Genomic DNA, 23,159 nt, shown 5'->3' on the forward strand with positions numbered 1-23,159 from the left:
GCAATGATCTGTATGTTGACAGGAGAATTGACCTGTGCATGGATCAGTGTAGGTCCTGTCACTATTGGAGGTGTATTGCCTACCAGAACAGAAAGACACAACCCATCATATATAGTCAAAGACACATTTTACTTAATATTCTCAAAATATTAACAGAAGTCTTGCCATAAATTAGGGCCCGATTTTTGTATTGTTTCTCAGCATTCAGGGTTTGAAGCCCCAGGTCTGAGTTGCTGGAAGCAAAACTGTCGTGGACACACTGCATGCTGCCTTGGCAGGTTCTCCTCAGGTCCTCCACCTCATTAGGACTGAAGCCCTCCAGCAGTTTGTTGAGGGAGACTGGTTCAAGTATATCCAGTGGAGGGGGGGAGAACAGCAGGCTCTCTGGTTGTGGGACTGCCCCTACAGACACAGTTTGTACTGTAATTATTATGTGCAGTTACAAATAGGTCATTTTCATAACATTTGATCAATAATGGTAAACACTACCCCACAAAATGTTATTTTGAAAATCAATTAATTTTACTGATTTGAATTATTGGCGGCGGCACGGTGGCCGACTGGTTAGAGCCTCAGCCTCACAGTTCTGAGGACCCGGGTTCAATCCCGGCCCCACCTGTGTGGAGTTTGCATGTTCTCCCCGTGCCTGCGCGGGTTTTCTCCGGGTACTCCGGTTTCCTCCCACATCCCAAAAACATGCATGAATTGGAGACTCTAAATTGCCCGTAGGCATGACTGTGAGTGCGAATGGTTGTTTGTTCCTATGTGCCCTGCGATTGGCTGGCAACCAGTTCAGGATGTACCCCGCCTCCTGCCCGATGACAGCTGGGATAGGCTCCAGCACGCCCGCGACCCTAGTGAGGAGAAGCGGCTCAGAAAATGGATGGATGGATGGATGAATTATTGGCAGCTGTTATCATTCAAAACTAATAATTCTAAGTAATCTTTTTTGCACTTTTAATGCCAAAATATTTTTACCCTTATGTGTCCCAAATGGCGGCACGGTGGACGACTGGTTAGCCCATCTGCCTCACAGTTCTGAGGACAGGGGTTGAAATCCCTGTGTGGAGTTTGCATGTTCTGCCCGCGCCTGCGTGGGTTTTATCCGGGTACTCCGGTTTCCTCCCACATCCCCAAAAACATGCGTTTAGGTTGATTGAAGCCTCTAAATTGCCCGTAGCTGTGAACGTGAGTGCGAATGGTTGTTTGTTTCTATGTGCCCTGCGACTGGCTGGCGCCCAGTTCAGGGTGTACCCCCACCTCTTGCCCAAAGGTAGCTGGGATAGGCTCCGGCACGTCCGCGGCCCTAGTGAGGAGGAGCAGTACAGAAAATGGATGGATGGATGGTGTCCAAAATGAAATTTCATGATGTTTTCTGAAGACGCTACTTACATTTTAGGAAATACTTACGGAATTGTTCTCCTTAACATGGCTTTTCTATGAACACTAAAACAGATGTGTCTTGAGTGAGTCTTAAATGAGTCTCAAGAGTTCCTTTTTTTTGGTTCTTTTAGGTCCTTCTATATCACTTAATCTGCCGCCACCATTTGCTCTGTCAATGGGTTCCATTGACAATGCTGTTATCATTGTTTATGATTTTCCCCATAAATGTTTATTGTTGTTCGGATTACATTTGCTTTGGACTGTCATGAAATCTGTATTTAGCACATGATTGTGTTTACTGTTATGGCCTAAAATGTTAAATCATCAAATAACATTTTGAAACTAGGGCTTCAAGCATGGCTGTTTCAGCATGGAAGACATCTAAACATATAAAACCAACGCAGCATAAAAAAACAAAAACAAAAAAAGCAAAATTAGAAAACACACTTTTTACAAGTGACTTTACCATTATTAATAAAATGATGTGAAAATGACACCAACACAAAACATTCCCTGGATATTTTAATTGTCTTTCAATTTGGAGGACTGAGCTCACGAAATATGAGTTCCACTAATTGCGCTTGTATTATAAATGAATATATAACAACACATTTGGCTTCAAGTACAAATTCATCCATCCATCCATTTTCTGAGCCGCTTCTCCTCACTAGGGTCGCGGGCGTGCTGGAGCCTACCCCAGCTGTCATCGGGCAGGAGGCGGGGTACACCCTGAACTGGTTGCCAGCCAATCGCAGGGCACATAGGAACAAACAACCATTCGCACTCACAGTCATGCCTACGGGCAATTTAGAGTCTCCAATTCATGCATGTTTTTGGGATGTGGCAGGAAACCGGAGTACCCGGAGAAAACCCACGCAGGCACGGGGAGAACATGCAAACTCCACACAGGTGGGGCCGGGGATTGAACCCGGGTCCTCAGAACTGTGAGGCTGACGCTCTAACCAGTCGGCCACCATGCCGCCCAAGTACAAATTAATAATATAAATGTATCCGCAATTCACTCACAGGACAACCCGAAAAGATGCAGCATGTCTTCTGAGGGCGGGTTAGGGTTAGTTGAAGACAGCAGCCGGCCATCAGACATGAGGAAGTCATCTGAGCGGTTAGTACTCCAGAGGCCCATGAGACCCACTGTTCGGTTGTAAAAGGTCTGGGGAACTTCCACCATGGCTGCCAGCTGGTTGTGACCTTCCACACGCCACACTAGCACATGCAGACCACCAGCGTACAAAGCTGCACAGCGATCCACTGAAATACAGCGCACAGCAAAGTCTCTCTCTCCTAGGTGCACAACACCTGGTAAACATAATTTATCGCACAAACAAAAAGGAGAGGTTATCAGTTTCAGTTTCATACAACAGATCAGCCTTTAACGGTGCATCATATGTGTGTAGCTGTTACCAACAGTGACAAACATTTCAGCATTATCTATAAACAATCGCAGTCCTTCTCCTTTCTCTGCACATCTCCATTCAATCTGTAAGAATCAACCACATAAAGGTACAGTACATGTTTTTTGCTCTCAAACTATTTTTTTGTCATTCTATTATTAGTTTGAGGAAGCATTAGGTTGCATTTTTTACTATAACTCAGACCGTGTCAAATGCACGCGCAGTATGCAGATCAATTAATTGCTAATTACTCTTAAAAATAACAACTACATAATAAAGAAGAAACTCAAAAATCCTCAAACGGAACTCCTGAGTGCACATCCACATTCACTTTTGGTGTCATTTTTCCATACACACAAGCACACTGACCTTGCCAATGCCCTGGTGGAAAGCAGCCATGCGTACCACCACTGGGAAGTTAATGCTCCCTTTTGTGTGCGTGTGGAGCTTCTCAGTCTGCCCTTGCAAGGTGAAGATATTAGATCCAGTGTTGGAAGACAGCCGCATTATCACAAACTCTCCTAATGCCTTAAAGGAGTACTTTGTCCCATCGAAGGTGATGAAATGAAGGCTGCCATACACCATTGCTGCGTTGGAAAAAAAAACAGGAAATTAGAAAGGAGTTTTACAAGAATTTGAACGCTGCAAATACTATTGGAAGATATTTCAATTTAATTCCACTGGTATTGGGGTTTCTGTCTTAAAGGTACTCAAAGCATTTTTACAGTACGGTGGACCCACGTATATTCATCTATTCACAGATTGATTTTATAATCTACATGTGTAATATGAGTGCTGCTTCAGCTGGTTGTGCATGAATATTTTCTTCAAAATTAAAATGTCTCCAGCTATACAGTATTAGGCTTTGATTCACCCGTATTCTTCTTTATATTTACAAAGAACAGAGCCCCTTACCGACACCCTGTGTTGCCTCGTTGGCTAGCTTGGAGCCATCCAGACTGGTCCAACTATAACCTTTGCAACGGTCAATTGGCCGCTTTTTGAGGTAAAGGTGGCAAAGAGGAGACCCAATGCAACACCACTGGAAAGGCAGAAGATCTTCATCTGGAGAGAAAACTCACCTTCTCAAAAGACTATCAGAGAGCAAATCCTTCTGTACTGCATAAATATTGAATATTATTGTACAGGTAAAAGCCTACTGCATCTTCATTTACTTATTAGTCAACTTACTGAATTGCTATGCATGAATAATTCAAATGAGGCTCATGTTCAGTATTCCATCATACTTAGATAAATACATCCATCCATTTTCCATACAGCTTCTCCTCACTAGGGTCGTGGGCACGCTGAAGCCTTTCCCAGCTGTCTATGGGCGAGAGGCCAGGTACACCCTGTGCCGGTTGCCAGCCAATCGCAGGGCACATACAGTATAAAAAAATAACCATTCGCACCTACGGACAATTTAGAGTCTTCAATTAACCTACTGTGCATGTTTTTGGGATGTGGGAGGAAACCCACGCAGGCACGGGAAGAACATGTAAACTCCACACAGGCGAGGCCGGGATTTGAACCCCGGTCCTCAGAACTGTGTGGCAAATGTGCACTCAATGCAATGCAAAAAAAATTAATAAATAATGAATGTTGTCATTGCCTAAAATGTTCAATTTAGATGTATTACCGATATGTTTCTGGATACTTTGTCTTGAGAAATAGCGCTCGCTGTAACCAGCCAGCAGAGGCCCCTCAGGATCATACACACATCGCTTTCCTGATCCATATTTGTTGGCCAAAACTGACCGGAAGGTGTGGCCCCCAGCACCACCCCACCTCTGACCCCTCAAAATCTTCAAGTGTGATGCTTGTTCAGTGGTGTCTTGCAAGAAGGACAAATCTTCCAGAGCCTGGTTGCGGGTACAGTGACATGAGGGCAACCCATCAGTCCAGGAAGCAGGATCAGGCTCCTTCATTGCCCATGCGTGGCACATCAGTCCTGAGTCCGCCTCTAACCCATGAGGTCCACTTAAATCATACACAAACTGGCCTAACTTTCCCAAGGGCCCTTTCACTTGCTGCGGCCTGTATCTCCCCCCTGTGCCAAAAATGTTTTCTGGTGGAGTAGTGGGCTCCTTGTGGATGCTTTTCCCCTCCATATAGCCGATAAGGGCATCGTGATGTTCTCTCTGGCCCGGACCCCATCTCATCTCGCCATATTGTAGGATGGCAAAGGACTGCACGCCGTCTGTGGTCAGAATACACTGGAAAGTGTTCGTCTGTAATGAACACATTGTTAGTCAACTAAATAAACACATCTTATTTTTTTATATTTCTGTTGTATACACCGGCATTGCGTCGACTAGAGCAGTGATTGCCGTAGCACATTAATGTGCTACCTGTGAGAGATCATCGGGCGTGCTGCTAAATTTAGACATGCTCATCATTTCAGTATATGTAGTTTTCTGTGTCGAGTAGTTTTTGTAACAATTTTGTTCGCTGGTGTGCCGTGAGATTTTTCTACGACAGTGAGCCCTGGTTCAATAATGGTTGGGAAACACAGGACTAAAGTGCATATATTGTTTGTATGCATGGCAACAGAAAATAAACTGTAGTGCATTTGTTGAGCCTGCCTCAAGGAGGCGCTTAATATCAATTTATAAATTACACTCGATCAGACACATTCAAAGTGAACTGCTAAAAAGCATCTCATACAAGTTTTGGTTTTGGTATACATGCCACCAAAAAAAGCTCTCTTATTTGATGCAGAAGTTTGTCATCAATTTAATCTTGTTACCTCTGACAGATTGATCTTCTGATAGGACACAGCCATTACATGGTCCCAAGTGATTTTGAGTATCCAAGAAGGAGTGAATGCGGGCTTTCCTTTCTGCCCCTCAAATTTTGAAACCCCAATGGCTGTACGATTGAACACATCGTGGGAGTACATATCTGACATATCTGACTCATGGTATTCCTTGAAAAAGAAAAAAATAATTAATACTTTGACAGGATTATCATACTGCAGCTCTCAAATATTTTGGATGACATCTAACCTTATAGAACAAACATCCATCGCCTAGGGTGAGGTCAGCATCATCCCAGAACACCGCCAAAAGAGACACGTTCATATCAGTGGGAAACCCAGTGGCTAATGTAGCTGGAAGAAGATACTGCTCGTTCTCAGCAACAGACTGAAACTGGACAAGGCCATTATCAGAGAACTAAAACAGAAAAGAAAAAGATGCACCAATTTCAATAAAAACTATCTATCTTGGCCTGGAAAGAAATAGTGCAAAATTTCATCAACTCGAATTTTAACCATACTTTTAAAAAAATCCAAGTTTAAGCGTAGATCGTATGCAGTTGCAAGAAAAAAATATGCAAACCCTTTAGAATTAGCTGGATTTATGCATACATTGGTCATAAAATGTGATCTGATGTTCAAGTCACAACATAAAACAAACACAGTATTGCTAAACTAATACCACAATTAAAGTGGATATAAAAAGTCTACAAACCCCTGGTCAAATGCAAATGTCAGTTTTTGGAATTTCAAAAAATTAGACCAAGATAAATCGTTTCAAAATTTTATCCACCACTAATGGGAAGTATAACCTGTATAACTCAAAGGATTTTTTTTCTTCATCTTTCAAGAGGTGAAGAAAAAATACACAACTGAAATAAAATGGTCGCACGACTGCACACCCTCTTATGACTGGAATGTGGCTGTGTTCAGAATTAACCAATAGCATTTCATCTCATGTTAAATGGGAGTCAGTACACACCTTCCACCATTTAATGTCCCTCTGGTTAACCCCAAATAAAGTCCAGTTGTTCTAGTAGGCCTTTCCTGACATTTTCTTAATTAATTAATTTGCTTTCTAGCAGAAGGCGCAAGTTTTTTTGCTAACATCTACTGCTGCATCAAACTGTTCATAATTCCCTCTACCTTGTCTAAGGCCCCACTTCCAGTTGAAGAAAAACAGCCACAAAGCATGATGCTGCCACCACAATGTTTCCCTGTAGGTACATTATATGAAGGTAGGTGTTCTTTTCGTGGTGAGTATTGTTGTTTTTAAACTACCTTTTGGGGTTATAGCTAAAATGTTTAGCCTTTGTTTAATTGGACCATAGCAAAGTCTCTCAAAAAACCATGGGGCAAATGTGTCATGGTTTGATGAAACCAAGGTTGAACGTAGGTCACGTTAACAGTGGAAAAAGTTTTAAATGATTTGTCTTGGTCTCGGTTTTTTTATCACAAAAAAACCTTCCCATTTGAACAGGAGTCTAGAATTTGTAAATCCCTGTATGTTTCTATGCTTTTACTGAACACAACATGCATGCGTCACAGTGCAGGGTGGAAGTATTCAATCCTTTGGATTTAATGATTGGTTGAGCTTCATTGACAGGAATAACCTCAGCCAAACTTTACTGTAGTAGCTCAGACCTGCACACCAGGAGAAGTTTTGGACCGTTCCGTTTTGGATGTCTGGTGTGAATCCTGGAAGCCGTTACCTTATCGTGGTGGAGGGGTTTGTGTGTCCCAATGATCCTAGGAGCTACGTTCTCTGGGGCTTCACGCCCCTGGCAGGGTCACCCATGACAAACAGGTCCTAGGTGAGGGACCAGACAAAGTACGGCTCAAAGACCCCTAATGATGACGACAAACTATGGACTCAGTTTTCCCTTGCCCAGACGCGGGTCACCGGGGCCCCCCTCTGGAGCCAGGCCCGGAGGTGGGGCTCGAAGGTGAGCACCTGGTGGCCTGCACCCATGGGCCCCAGCACGGCACAAACCGAAAGGGTAACGTGGGTTCCCCTTCCCATGGGCTCACCATCTGTGGGAGGGGCCATAGGGGTCGGGTGCAGTGCGAGCTGGGAAGTGGCCGAAGGCAGGCACCTTGGGAATCCAATCCCCGGCGACAGAAGCTGGCTCTAGGGACGTAGAATGTCCCCTCTCTGGCAGGGAAGGAGCCCGAGCTGGTGTGTGAGGTCGAGAAGTTCCGACGATATACAGTCGGACTCTCCTCCACACACAGCCTGGGCTCTGGTACCAGTCCTCTCGAGAGGGGTTGGACTCTCTTCCACTCTGGAGTTGCCCACGGTGAAAGGCGCCGAGCAGGTGTGGGTATACTTATTGCCCTCCGGCTCGGCGCCTGTACGTTGGGGTTCACCCCGGTGGACTGCTGTGCTCATCACGGATTGTCCATAACGAACACCATGTTCAAGCATAAGGCTGTACACACGTGCATTTGGCACCAGGACACCCTAGTCGACGATCGACTTTGTGGTTGTGTCATCGGACTTGCGGCCGTATGTCTTGGACTCTCGGGTGAAGAGAGGGGTGGCCAACCGGAGGGGTGGCCGACCGGAGCTCTGGCCGTAAGGAGGTTGGTGCCTGTCATGGCGGCAATGGAGGCCATGGAGAAAGACTTCCGGACGGCTTCGAGGATATTCTGGTCCACCATCCGGTGTCTCAGGAGGGGGAAGCAGTGCATCATCAACACTGTGTATCGTGGGGATGGGGCGCTGCTGACCTCGACTCGGGACGTTGTGAGCTGGTGGGGAGAATACTCAAGTCCACCGACACGACTTCCCATGAGGAAGCAGAGTCTGAGTTCTCTGAGGCGGGCGCTCCTATCTCTGGGGTTGAGGTCACCGAGGTGGTTAAAAAGCTCCTCGGTGGCAAGGCCCCGGGGGTGGATGAGATTTGCCCGGAGTTCCTAAAGGCTCTGGATGTTATGGGGCTGTCCTGGTTGACACGCCTCTGCAACATCGCGTGGACATCGGGGACAGTGCCTCTGGATTGGCAGACTGAGGTGGTGGTCCTCCTTTTTAAGAAGGGGGTCCGGAGGGTGTGTTCCAACTCTAGGGGGATCGCACTCCTCAGCCTCCCTGGTAAAGTCTATTCAGGGGACATTGTATCGGTCCGTTGTGGTAAAGAAGAAGCTAAGCCGAAAGGCAAAGCTCTCAATTGCACCTATGATCACGAGCTGTGGGTCGTGACCGAAAAAACAAGAACCCGGATACAAGCGGCCGAAATTAATTTCCTCCGCAGGGTGTCCGGGCTCTCCCTTAGAGATAGGGTGAGAAGCTCGGTCTTCCCAGAGAATCTCAGAGTAGAGCCGCTGCTCCTCCACATCGAGAAGAACCAAATGAGGTGGCTGGGGCATCGGATTCAGATGCCTCCCGGACGCCTCCCTGGTGAGGTGTTCCGGGCATGTCCCACCGGGAGGAGACCCCGGGGACGACCCAGGACACACTGGAGAGACTACGTCTTTCGGCGGGCCTGGGAACGCCTCGGGATCCCCCCGGAAGAGCTGGATGAAGTGGTTGGGGAGAGGGAAGTCTGGGCGTCCCTGCTAAAGCTACTGCCCCCGTGACCCAACATCGGATAAGCGGTAGAAAATGGATGGATGGATGGATGGTGTGAAGCACTATTGAGGTCATGCCACATCATCTCAATCGGGTTGAGGTCAGGCCTCTGACTGTGCCACTCCAGAAAGCACATTTTATTCTGTTGAAATCATCCAGTTGTTTATTTCATTCTGTCATTTAGGCCTCATTGCATCATCGATCTTCTGTCAAGCTTCAAATGGGAGATCTCCTAAGTTCCCCTGTAAAATATCTCTATATAAACTTGAGAATTAATTTTTTTGTCAGTGATAACATGATCTGTCAAGGCCCTGAGGTAGTAAAGCAGTCCCAAACTATGCTGTCACCGCCACTATACTGCACACTTCATACCTGTATCAATGTTTTTGGGGACAGCAGTGGCTGCCTCTGTGGTGTCCTCCAATAACATCCATTATTATTCAATGTTTTACATGCAGATTTGTCACATGATATGTTAGCATGTGCCAACAAAAATAAAAAAGTATTTTGCTGTCACTGGGATTTATCTTCACCTCATTAAGGGCCTGATTTACTAAATGTTTGCATGCACAAAAAGGGGCACGAACTTGATTGCTCAAGCAAACAAATTTGGAAGCTACTTTACTAACCAGGCACGCAGTTCATTCTGTGCATTATGGTAGAAGTACAAGGTAGGTAAAAAGTAAGTATTAGATATTGCATATAGATTTTTTGTAGTATTACTGAAGTCATCATGAAAACATCTTTTAAACAGAGAACACTGACACGAACAGTGGTGAACTTTATCCATGTACAATCAGTCCTGTCATGGACTGATGAACATAAAGGATTTAGAGATACTTTTGTGACCTTTTCTTGCTTCATGCAAGTTAACTATTCTTAATTGTAGAGCTCTTTTGAGTGAGGCATGGTTCATATTGAGTTGCTTCGTGAGATTAGAAATGTGTGTTTTATAGGGCATGGCAGGGCCTTCAGCTACCACGTTCATCTCGTCACATTGATTGGAGTCTATGTTGGCTGACTCCTGACTCCAATTAGCTCTCTTGGACAAGTTAGCCTCTGGGTTCACATGCGTTTTCCACCTTGGAATATGAATGTTTACATGATGTATTCAATTTAAAAAATGAAAACATTTAATTGTTTGCATCCACCCATACATCCATTTTCTGAGCCGCTTATCCTCATAGGGTCGCGGGAGTGCTGGAGCCTATCCCAGCTATCTTCAGGCAGGAGCCGGGGTACACCCTGAACTGGTTGCCAGCCAATCGCAGGGCACATACAAACAAATCACCATCCACACTCACATTCACACCTACGGGCAATTTAGATGGTATTTTTTTTAAATAACTGCATTTGTCTGTTGTTGTGACTTGAATGAAGATCCCACCACATTACCGATTTAAGCAGTAATCCAGGTTGTTCCAAATGGTTAATATCCTTTTTTTGTTGTTGTTGTTTTTTGTTTTCTTTTGAAACTATGAGATATACTCCCTTGGAAAACTTACATAAATTCTGTCATATAATTTCCCCAGAAATGGGAAACCTATTGGTGGTTTGATGTATGGAGAATTTCCATCTTTTGTGTCCATGTGTATTCTTCTATCACCAACTTCTGCTCCAAATGGGTACAGGTTAGTCTCTGTTGGTGCAGTGAAAAGCGTTGATCAGTGTAACTAATAAACATACTTGTGTTATCTTTATATTAGGCCAAATTAATGTAAATTTAAAACATGTTTTTAAAATAAAATCCAAACATGGCATACACTTAAAATATAATCTCTAACAACTAACTTGAACATCGAGTGCACCACCAATTACAGTGGGTGCGGAAAGTTTTCAGACCCCCTTAAATTTTTCACTCTTTTTTATATTGCAGCCCTTTGCTAAAATCATTTAAGTTCATTTTTTTCCACATTAATGTACACACAGCACCCCATATTGACAGAAAACCAAAAAAAATTGCAGATTTATTAAAAAAGAAAAAATATCACACAGCCAAGTATTCAGACCCTTTGCTCAGTATTTAGTAGAAGCACCCTTTTGAGCTAATACAGCTGTAAATATTTTTGGGAATGATGCAACAAGTTTTTCACACCTGGATTTGGGGTCCTCTCCAGTTCTGTCAGGTTGGATGGTCAGGTTGGATGGTGAGCATTGGTGGGCAGCCATTTTCAGGTCTTTCCAGAGATGCTAAATTGGGTTTAAGTCAGGGCTCTGCTTGGGTCATTCAAAAACAGTCACGGAGTTGTTGTGAAGCCACTCCTTCGGTATTTTAGCTGTGTGCTTAGGGTCATTGTCTTGTTGGAAGTTGAACCTTCGGCACATCTGAGGTTCTGAGCACTCTGGAGAAGGTTTTCGTCCAGGATATCCCTGTACTTGGCCGCATTCATCTTTTCTTCGATTGCAACCAGTCTCCCTGTCCCTGCAGCTGAAAAACACACCCACAGCATGATGCTGCCACCACCATGCTTCACTGTTGGGACTGTATTGGACAGGTGATGAGCAGTGCCTGGTTTTCTCTACACGTGCCACTTAGAATTAAGGCCAACAATTTCTATCTTGGTCTCAGCAGACCAGGGAATCTTATTTCTCACCATCTTGGAGTCCTTCAGGTGTTTTTTTTTTTTTTTTATAGCAAACTCCATGCGGCCTTTCATGTGTCTTGCACTGAGGAGAGGCTTCCGTCGGGCCACTCTGCCATCAAGCCCCGACTGGTGGAGGGCTGCAGTGATGGTTGACTTTCTCGAACATTCTCCCATCTCACGACTGCATCTCTGGACCTCAGCCACAGTGATCTTTGGGTTCTTCTTTACCTCTCTCACCAAGGCTCTTCTCCCCCAATTGCTCATTTTGGCCGGACAGCCAGCTTTAGGAAGGGTTCTGGTCGTCCCAAACGTCTTCCATTTCAGGATTATGCAGGCCACTGTGCTCTTAGGAACCTTCAGTGCAGTAGAATTGTTTTGGCCAGATCTGTGCCTTGCCAAAATTCTGTCTCTGAGCTCTTCAGGCAGTTCCTTTGACCTCATGATTCTCATTTGCTCTGACATGCACTGTGAGCTGTAAGGTCTTACATAGACAGTGGTGTGGCTTTCCTAATCAAGTCTAATCAGTATAATCAAACACAGCTGGACTCCAATGAAGGTGTAAAACCATTTTAAGGATGATCAGAATAAATGGACATCACCTGAGTTAAATATGAATGTCACAGCAAAGGGTCTGAATACTTATGGCTGGGTGATATTTCAGTTTTTCTTTTTTCATAAATCAGCAAAAATTTCAACAATTAGGTTTTTTTTCTGTCAATATGAGGTGCTCTGTGTACATTAAAGAGGAAAAAATGAACTTCAATTATTTTAACAAATGGCTGCAATATAACAAAGAGTGGAAAATTTAAGGGGGTCTGAAAACTTTCTGTACCCACTGTACATGTTGCAGGGAAGGAGAAAATTCTTGATTTGCCCTGACAACACAATACTGAATATCCTGTAATAGTTTCATTGAGGATAAGGCATCGGTGCATATTACACAGTACACATTTTATATTGAATTGCATTTGCTTGCGTGGGATACTGTGATTTTTGTTTATACAGTACATGCGGTAGCCCAACGAATGACTGGTGCATCATATACTTGAATAAATATATGTTGCACCTCACATAAACTGTTTCCCTCTTAGGAAGTGGTGCCAATACGTGGCTTTAATTCCAATTGTTAATTTTGCCTTTCCTATGTCTGACACCACAATGTGTCGTGATTGACACGAACAAGCAGACATCTGTGAACCTAGATTTTGCAGTAGAGTTTAACGGGAAACTGCTTCTTCATGCAAAAAACAAAAACCTTCAAAGATCTACCCTTCAGTGACAGGAGGCCATAATAAAATACTGAATTAAAATTTTTTATGTATGTAATGTGATTAATAATAAGTCAATGAATAATAATGTACAGCTAACCATTCTGAGTCATGTTGCACTTTATATTATCTTCTCGACAGGAACAGGTGTAAGACCCTGGCAGATTTGTACAAGAAGTTTGCCCGGGACATATTGCGGGGTGGACACATTCATCAAAGTCCACACACCCTCCTTTTCCATGACCACTGTCTATGGTTGCACTCCAGCCATGGTTACAGGAGCATTTGAAACTTCCAACATGATTGGAGCAGGTGGCAGCAGAGTGACACTGCCCATTGGCCTGTTGGCATTCATCAAGGTCTACACACAGTGGCCCGATACTCACAAAGCCATGCATGCATAAACATACAAATGACCCTGGGGTGTTGTGGCAGCGAGCTACAGGATGGCATGGATTGGTGAAAGCCACACACTCGTCCACATCTTTGCACCACGAGCCATTTCCTGCGAAGCCCAGAGGGCAATGGCATGAAAAGGAACCAGGCGTATTCCAGCAACGTGCCAAGGAATGGCAAGGTAAATCCTCACATTCATTGGTGTCGACACACATGCTCCTGAAGGTATCCTGAAGGTATCCTGAAGGACAAGTGCAGTTATATGTTCCAGGAACATTGGTGCACACCTGATCAAAGCGACAGGAGGTGTTGTCTTTACATTCATCAATATCATCACAACCCAGCTGAAAGGAACTGTACCCAGGATAACACTCACAGATGAAGGATCCTGCTGTGTTATTACAAAATGAATGCTCAGGGCACAGACTAACAACTGAGTCCTGACATTCATCTATATCCTGACACTCAGTGCCATTGAAGATAAAGCCCTCATTGCAAGGACAACGGTAAGACCCAGGGTTGTTGACACATGTAGATTGAGGCGGGCACACTGTTGAGTTGCGAGAGTCTGAGCATTCATCGATATCTACGCAAATTGTTTCATTACTCCAAAATCCACTAATACATACACAGTAATATGATCCGATTGCATTAATACATGCCCCGTTGCTGCAAATGTTCTCGAGATTAGTTTCATTGCACTCATTGGTGTCCATGCATGAGTCCTCGACATGGGAAAATCCAGCATCACATATACATTGGAAGCTTCCATTAGTGTTGATGCATGTGCTATATTCAGGGCAGGTAGAGTTGTTCTGGCACTCATTAATATCCTCACAGTCATGACCGTTGTTTTGGTAACCTTCCCAACACTCACAGAAGAAGGATCCTACTGAGTTCAGACAGCTGGAGGAATTGGGACACTGAATGAACCCGAGAGAGCATTCGTCTACATCAAAGCACATGGATCCATTGGCAGAGAAGCCTGAGTCACAAATACATTTATAGCCTCCATTCACATTGCTACAAGTGCTGTTTTCCGGGCAGGTGAAGTTTTCTATTGCACATTCGTCAATGTCATGACAGTGTGTCACATTGTCAAGGAAACCTTCCCAACATTCACAGATGTAGGAGCCATTAGTGTTGAAACAGGAGGAGAAGGTAGGGCAAATTTGAACTTGGAATTGGTCACATTCATCCACATCAGAGCATTCCAAGCCATTGCCTTGATAGCCATCTTTGCACTGGCAGTAGAAGGAACTCTGATTATAGTTGCACTCGGCGAGGGGATGGCAGACGGAACTGGTATTCAGGCAGAGGTCTTCGTTCACACATGTCCCCTTGTCATATACCAGGCCAACAATACACAGACAGGTGTAGGAACCGATGGTGTTGCTGCATATCGTATTTGTGCTACAAGTTGTGTTCTCGTGGCATTCATCGATATCCTCACAATCAAAGCCATCCCCCCGGTATCCATCCAGGCACTGGCAGCTGTAGGCTCCGTATGTGTTGCGGCACAAAGCCTGGGTACTGCAGTTATGTGGCAGGATGGAATTCTGCTCGCATTCGTTTACATCTTGGCACTGAAAGCCGTTACCATCCATGCCGATGGGGCAAACACAGGTGAAAGATCCAGGTGTGTTTGTGCAGCTGGCAATGTTATGGCATCCTCCATTTTGGAATTGGCATTCATCAAAGTCTATAATTCATCCAAAATGGGACATTGTCAGGGAGGCAGCCCCAAAGGGAGAGGAATAAATTTCTCAAGAGACTTACTATAATGGAGCAAAAGAGCCAAATTGTACAATGAATGTGCACGAGGAGTTGACACTTACCAGAGCACTTCTTCCCATCACCGGTGAAGCCACTGAGACAGAAGCAGAGATGACTTCCCACTGTATTGACACACTGTGAAAAGTCACTGCACTCATGTAGTCCTGTTTCACATTCATTTACATCTGACAGAAAAGGGGGTAGAAGAAGAAAAATAAATAAAGAAATAAAAAATCAGTCGGCTACATATGAATACTCAACTGAATTAAACAACACAAATACATGCAATATCATGTCATGGATCGAACAAACATTAAACAAGTCTGACCGATACAAGCTCTATCCACCACAGATGATTTAGGCCCGCCTCATATCGAGCAACACAGCCGAACCTGAGTGAATTGTCATAAGGTGTGTATGTTCTGTAACTAGTTTTCATGAGTGGCCGAATGTCGGCCACTAGCTTTCCTGCGATACAAATGTTTAATCACAGATGAACGGCAATGCAACATCGCAAATCTAACGGACCAATCTAAAATGCCATGTTGTATAACCTGCTTTTACAACAATACCAAACATTTCTAGGTAGGACGTGAGATCCATCTAGCCGGTTGTAGCCAAGACGTACCAATACAGTGTATGTATCTACAGTATATTTACAGTATGTGTGTCTTACAACAATTATACTTAACTAATGAGGTTAGTTAATAATACTAAGCTAAAAAAGTTCCGCTTCTTCATTGACAATGACAATGATGTTGTTTGTTGAACAATACAAAAATAATACAGTAAAGGATGTGTGGCACCTCGAAACGTTTCCTAATAATAATACTGGTTGTCGCAGTTTTTACGTTGCAACGAGTTTATACGCGTCCAATCTCCTATTTTGCGGGTCTAAGTTGTCGACTATATTTTTTTCCGTGATTGTCCAATTCAGTAGCGTTCAGCCCTGTCGCTCAGTGTATATAATAATAGAAAAAGAAGTAGAAAATATTTAGTCTTACCAGCACATTGAAGTCCACTGAGAATGTAGCCTTGTTTACAAACACAGGAATATGAACCAGGGACATTCAAACATTCTGTGTCATTTTCAGGACAAATGTTTTCCCTCTGGCACTCATCTATATCAAAGCAAGCCAGGCCATCACCAATGTAACCCAGGTCGCACGCACATTGGTGTCCAGTAGGTGAGTGGTGGCACAGGCCATGAATGTGGCACCTTCGGTCACAGCGTAGACTGGGTGGCACACAAGTGTCATTTAGAGCTACTGTACCATTCAAACATGAGCAAATATGTGCTCCAGGGGAGTTGACACACTTTGAGAAATCTGGACAAATAGTATCCAAGAGGATGCACTCGTCCACATCCTCGCAGAAGAAGCCATCGCCTTTGAAACCCTGCTGGCATGAGCAGAAGAAGTCCCCAATAAAGTTGATGCATAGTGCCCTTGGATGGCATGTGTCCATCTCAGAGCACTCATCAATGTCATCACACTGTGTGCCATTGACTGCAAAACCACGCTTGCAGGTGCAAATGTGGGAGCCGATTGTGTTGAGGCATGTCGCATTAACATGGCAAGGATTCTCTTTACACTCGTCAATATCAACACAGTCCATGTTGGCGCCAGGGCGGTAATATCCAGTCTGGCAGAGGCATTCATACGAACCATCTATGTTCTTGCATTCTTCATTGACACCACATGAATTTTCCTGTTTCTCACATTCATTTACATCCTGGCAAAGAGTCTGGTTGACCAAGATAAATCCCTTCTGGCATAGGCAAGTGAATGAGCCTATGTTGTTCACACATGTAGCCTTATTTCTACAGCCTCCATTATCCACAAGACACTCATTCACATCAGCACACTGGATCACACCATCTCCAGAGTAGCCCACCTGACAGGTGCAGTTGTAGATACCAGGCAGGTTAGTGCAAAGGGCATTGGAGTGACATGGAGTAGAAATGGAACATTCATCCTCATCCGTACATGTGAAGCCATCTCCCCTGTAACCTGCTGCACACTGGCATGTGAAGGAACCGGGTGAATTCGTGCAGAGAGAGTATGGGCTGCAACGGCCTGCTGCACATTCATCCAGGTCACGGCACTGAGAGTTATTAAAGATGAATCCACTGCCACAGTCGCAGAAATATGACCCACCGGTGTTGACACAGGTAGTGGTAGGAGGGCAGATGTTTGGTGTTGCGCACTCATGAATATCCTCACACAATCTGCCATCTCCTACAAACCCCTCCTGACAGGAGCACTCATAACTTCCAAGCCTGTTAATACATAAAGAATTGGGATCACAGTCATTGTCCTCATTGCATTCATTCATATCAACACATCTCAGGCCATTTCCGACAAAACCGCTGTTGCATGTACACTGGTATGACCCGATTGTGTTAAAACAGTCTGCATATAGACTACAGATGTTGCTTGCGCATTCGTCAGTGTCCGTGCAGCTCTGTCCGTTACTTTCAAAGCCGTTGCTGCATGTGCAGCGATAAGTACCAGGCAGATTTTTGCAGCCTTTGTAACCAAGCGAGGACGAGCACACCCGTGGAGTCTCTGAGCATTCATCGATATCGAGACATAGGTAGTTCCCGTTGCCCTTATAGCCAGCATTACAGGTGCACACATAAGATCCAGGGTTATTGCTGCATGTTGCATTCCAGTGGCAAATGTTTTGGTTCCTGCATTCATTTTTATCAGTGCACTTGAAACCGTTTCCCTCAAAACCGATTTTACATTTACACTGTCGTCCACCCTCAAAGTTCCTGCAGAGTGCGTTGGCGTGACAGCCCCCATTTTCTTTTTGGCACTCATCAATATCCTGGCAGTTAGTGCCATCGCCGATGAATCCACTGAGACAAAAACAACTGTAGCTGCCAAGGGTGTTTTTGCAGCGGGCTTTCAGATGACAACTGTGCAGGCCGCTGAGGCATTCATCGATGTCTCTGCACAGAACACCATCACCCTGAAAGCCCACGCCACACACACAGGTGAAATTGTTTTGGACTTTTAGACACTCTGCTTGTTGATGGCACTTGCTGCCTGCTGCTTCACAATCCCTCAGGTCAGCAACTGATAAGAATTTAAGACAGAGAAGAACTTGAAAAATGCCGAAACCACTTCTAATTATTTAGTAAAACTGTGTGTGTTTAGTATGAATGAGGTGACTGTGTGTTTGTTTACCTGCAGAGGAGTACTTTAGCATTGCCAATAGATTTATCAGCCACAAGAGTGGGAACCTGTAAGGGCAAACAATTGGGTCAGAAATAAATATCTGAAATCCTTTAAAAAATAAAGTGGACATTCCTCATGCTATTCTCCTACAGTGTGATAGAATCTTAATAATAATAACAATCATTAAAATAATAATAATAATAATAATAGTAATAGTAATGGGCAGCATGTTGGACGACTGGTTAGCACGTCTGCCTCACAGTTCTGGGGACCGGGGTTCAAACCCGGCCTCGCCTGTTTGGAGTTTGCATGTTCTCCCCAGGCACGGTGGCCGACTGGTTAGAGCGTCAGCCTCACAGTTCTGAGGACCCGGGTTCAATCCCCGGCCCCACCTGTGTGGAGTTTGCATGTTCTCCCCGTGCCTGCGTGGGTTTTCTCCGGGCACTCCGGTTTCCTCCTGCATCCCAAAAACATGCATGAATTGGAGACTCTAAATTGCCCGTAGGCATGACTGTGAGTGCGAATGGTTGTTTGTTCCTATGTGCCCTGCAATTGGCTGGCAACCAGTTCAGGGTGTACCCCGCCTCCTGCCCGATGACAGCTGGGATAGGCTCCAGCACGCCCGCGACCCTAGTGAGGAGAAGCGCTCAGAAAATGGATGGATGGATGGATGGATGTTCTCCCCATGCCTGCGTGGGTTTTCTCCAGGTACTCCGGTTTCCTCCCACATCCCAAAAACATTCATGGTCGGTTAATTGAAGACTAAATTGCCCATCGGTGTGAAATTGTGTGGGAATGGTTGTTTGTTCATATGTGCCCTGCAATTGGCTGGCGACCAATTCAGGGTGTACCCCGCCTCTCACCCAAAGATAGCTGGGATAGGCTCATATACATAGCAATTTTCTACAATTGTGTACAATTAAATATTTTTTTTTTACAATTTCACGCATGATTCATTTACACCCTTGTGGTGGTAAGCTACTTGTGTAGCCACAGTTGACCCGGGGCAATCTGACGGAAACGTGGCTGCCATTCTGGGCCTATGGCCCCAATCCAACCACATTAATTCATAGGCAATGTGGGTTAAGTGTCTCGCCCAGGGACACAACAACGACATGTGCTTGGGTGGGGATACAAACCGGCGACCCTTCAGTTGCAGGGCATACTCTTAACCACTGTGCTACGCTGCCCAACTTTAGAAAAAAATGCATGAGGGGGGGATCCTTTAAAAAAACTGATCTAACTGACGAGTATGTTACCTTACATTTTCACAACATGAAAAAAGACTGGTGCTCATTTTTATGGCTATGATGGCTATGAAGATAAACACATGTTATGTATATAATTTTCTGTCCAGTAGGCTTCAATAAATGCTGGCAGGTCAAAGAATAAATACTGATTTTGCCAATAAACAGTAAAATATTTTATTTAACATCAGAAGGTTGCTTATTGCTCCTGAATTATATCACAATGTTGTAGTTTTGTATCACAGTTCAAAACATATGCTTTATCTGCACCAAAGAGGTAATAATAATAGGTACAATAATAGGTATATGATGGTTCTGATTGAGTTACCATCTAGATATCAGGACTGCCTTTGAGGCAAGTCAGACTATTGTCTGTGTCCCAGGACAAGGCCATAGTTAGACAATAATAGTGCTGTGGCAGACTCCCATTTCATAAATGCAGTCAATTCTAACTCATATAGGGCTTCACAACTGTATTAAATATTAGACTCTTAGACTCAAACAAAAACAGATGTGTGTTTATTATCTAAATGTCTATCTAAATGTTATCTAGTTAACACCTATAGCTGCCAACACTAAAAGACAAGTATGTTATGTTGTCTTTTTGTTATGATCAAAAAAATTATGGTTTTATTCTCTCTTAATAGTATAGTTTGATTATGTATCCTGTATTATATTGTCTTGTAGATGTATTTTACTGCTTTTTTACATCATGGCCAGGGGACTACAGATGAAAACTAGCCTTCTGGCTAATTCTGGCTTTTTTAACCATGTGTACTTCATGTGTTTTATGAAATTGCATTGTCCCCTTTCAAAAATAAACTGATAAACATAAACATGTGACCTAGAAATGTGGAAGACCTCACTTTATAAAGAGAACCTTACTTTACAAACGTTACTGTACGAACTGACTGTACCTTACCAATATTTTTCACGGCTCAAATGTATATCTTTTCACAGATTTGATTTTAAATTTATTTTCCAAAATGTAGAAATATTTGTCGGTTTTCATTCTTCATTCTTTATATCGATTTAGCAAATGAGATTACAGTGTAGGCAACGTCAGGTGAAAAGTAACACCATATTTATAGTTTTAAAGCTATTCTAAATCATGACTAATTTACCCATACTTTACTGTTACCAACCTCTAGTTTTATTAGTAATTTTCACTCAACAACAAGGTAAAAACATGATCATTTTGTACCTAATATACACTTTATGGCACCACAATTGTATTTATTTCATCTGTAAGAGACAAATCAGACATTTTCCCATACCACAATGAAATAGAGGAAATAATAAAAGCAAAGTAAATACAGTACCTACTGTATTTATATAGATATGCATATTCTGAATATTTGAATTTACTATTTGACCATCACTAAAAGAATGGAGAGCACTCACCCCATGATTCCCCTTCTCCTTGTGGTTTTTTGGTTTTGGACAAGGTATGAATTCCCCTTGTATGGATTGCTACCTGCCTACCCGTATTCCTCACAAACTTCACTTTAGTCTTTAAGTGGATCCTTCCTCTTCCTTCTCCTCCACCTCCTTAGTCTTGATTCCTCCACCCTAGGGAAACAGGACAATAATATGCACTGCCCTGATATCTTAAACCTCTGGGAAGGGAAACACCCATATTCCCCTGGTTGCGTGTAAGCTTTCACACAATACATGTAAAAGTTCCCTCAGGCCTTTGTTTGTCTTCTTCACTGCAGTCAAGCATGCAGGACATCAACATGATTTTCATTCACCAGCTCATCGCAGGGTACTTGTAGCCTTTAAGTATGGATGTTATTGTTAGATTTTGCTGTTGTTTGAGCTACCATCCATCCATCCATTTTTGTACCGCTTCTCCTCATCCTTTTGATCACATGATTAAACCATGTCGCGTAATTAAAACTTCAGAGCAGAAAGCCAAGTGAGGGAAAACTTTGCATGGAGAGACATGGCTCGCCAAACTATCTCAAGTAGAGGTAAGTGGTCTTCAAGTGATTGTGTGCCATGACATAACCATGTCTCAGTCCTTATGCTTTGTTGTGATTTCTTATACAGGCATGTGTGTGAATTTCCAAATCATTCCAATCAATTGTCAGTGTACTCCAATAAATTTTGCAGGAACAGATGCACTGGAAAGTCAATGATGATAAGCAATTGAGGGCTGGCAGTTACAGTCAAAGGTAAAAGTGTGGTAATCCTCAGAATTTCTTAAATTTCTGCATATGTTGGTCATAAATTGTATTCTGATCCTCATCTAGCTCACAAGAATAAACAAACAATATGCTGAAACGAATGCCACACAAACAAATATATGTGTTGTTTTTTTAGAGCATTACAAGAAAACAAATCCCAGGACAGGGAGAAAAAGGTAAGTGAACCCTTGGATATAATGACTGGTTAACCCTCCTTTGACAGCAATAACCTTAACCAAACATTTCCTTTCTTAGTTGCATATCAGACGTGTACAATGATCAGGATGAATTTTGTACCATTCCACTTTACTGAGGTCAGACTTGGACTGGGCCACTCTTTTTGTTGATTTGCTTTTGGATCATTGCCCTGTTGCAACACACATCCTCTTTTGAGCTTCAACTGTTTCAAAGATGGCCTCGAATTCTTCTGCAAAATATCTTGATGAACTTGTGAATTAATTTCACCATTGATGGTAGCAACCATTATGGTGGCCAACTAGTTAGCACATCTGACTCACAGTTCCGAGGTCCTGGGTTCAAATCTGGCCTCCCCCTGTGTGAAGTTTGTTCATGTTCTCCCTGCACCTGTGTGGGTTTTCTATAGGTCCCACAATCCAAAAACATACATGATAGGTTAATTAAAGACTTTGATTTGTCCATAGGTATGAAAGTGCGCGTGAATGGTTGTTTGTCTATATGTGTCCTTGGATTGGCTGGCGACCAGTTCAGGGTGTACCCCGCCTCTCGCCCGAAGTCAGCTGATATAGTCGCCAGCACACCCGTGACCCTAGTGAGGATGAGCTGTTCAGAGAATGGACGGATGGATGGTAGCAAGCTGTCCAGGCCCTGAGTAAGCAAAGCATGCCCATACATCAATGCTCCCTCCACCATGCTTCACATTTGGGATAAGATTTTGATGTTGGTGTGGTGTGCCATTTTTCCTCCACACATGGCACTGTGTGACAGCCACACCTTGGAAGAGAAGCAACAGTGCTCCATTTATAGACAACTCCTCTTACCATGGACTGATGAACATCAAGAGTTTTAGTGGTACTTTTGTAACCTTTTCCAGCCTTATACAAGTCAACAATTCATAATTACAGGTCTTCCGAGAACGCTTTCTGAGCGAGCATCAAGGAATGCTTCTTGACAAGAGACCATTTTGAACTGGCCTGTGTTTTGCAGTGGCCAGAGCATCTTAAAGCAACACTTCGAATCAAACTCATTGATTAGACTCCAGGTTGGCTCACACCTGACTCTGATTAGCTCTTAGAGAATCCGTAGACTCAATTTGCACTTATGTTATTTTTCAATAAAAATATGAAAATTGTTTATGTGTTATTAGTTTAAGAAGACTTTATTCTTGTGATGTAGATGAAGATC

At 43.6% G+C, this 23,159-nt stretch overlaps 3 protein-coding genes across 3 annotated transcripts; all 3 read right to left on the bottom strand.

Moving 5' to 3' along the window:
* Positions 1–57: 57 nt before the first annotated feature.
* LOC133486137 (sushi domain-containing protein 2-like) lies at positions 58–3,200 on the bottom strand. Its single transcript, XM_061790870.1, has 2 exons — positions 2,410–3,200; positions 58–402 (listed from the first exon to the last, which is right to left on the bottom strand). The coding sequence occupies exons 1-2, from the start codon at positions 2,756–2,758 to the stop codon at positions 116–118; spliced, it is 636 nt and encodes a 211-aa protein (XP_061646854.1). The 5' UTR covers positions 2,759–3,200; the 3' UTR covers positions 58–115.
* Positions 2,774–10,727, bottom strand: LOC133485910 (mucin-4-like). Its single transcript, XM_061790298.1, has 6 exons — positions 10,630–10,727; positions 5,804–5,971; positions 5,545–5,724; positions 4,435–5,026; positions 3,165–3,382; positions 2,774–2,881 (listed from the first exon to the last, which is right to left on the bottom strand). The coding sequence occupies exons 1-6, from the start codon at positions 10,711–10,713 to the stop codon at positions 2,774–2,776; spliced, it is 1,350 nt and encodes a 449-aa protein (XP_061646282.1). The 5' UTR covers positions 10,714–10,727.
* A 2,345-nt stretch (positions 10,728–13,072) lies between these two features.
* LOC133485911 (fibrillin-3-like) lies at positions 13,073–18,368 on the bottom strand. Its single transcript, XM_061790299.1, has 3 exons — positions 18,347–18,368; positions 16,154–18,262; positions 13,073–15,075 (listed from the first exon to the last, which is right to left on the bottom strand). The coding sequence occupies exons 1-3, from the start codon at positions 18,366–18,368 to the stop codon at positions 13,073–13,075; spliced, it is 4,134 nt and encodes a 1,377-aa protein (XP_061646283.1).
* Positions 18,369–23,159: the final 4,791 nt, after the last annotated feature.

This window comes from Phyllopteryx taeniolatus, chromosome 11 (assembly GCF_024500385.1).
Source record: "Phyllopteryx taeniolatus isolate TA_2022b chromosome 11, UOR_Ptae_1.2, whole genome shotgun sequence".
NCBI classification, from domain to species: Eukaryota; Metazoa; Chordata; class Actinopteri; order Syngnathiformes; family Syngnathidae; genus Phyllopteryx; species Phyllopteryx taeniolatus.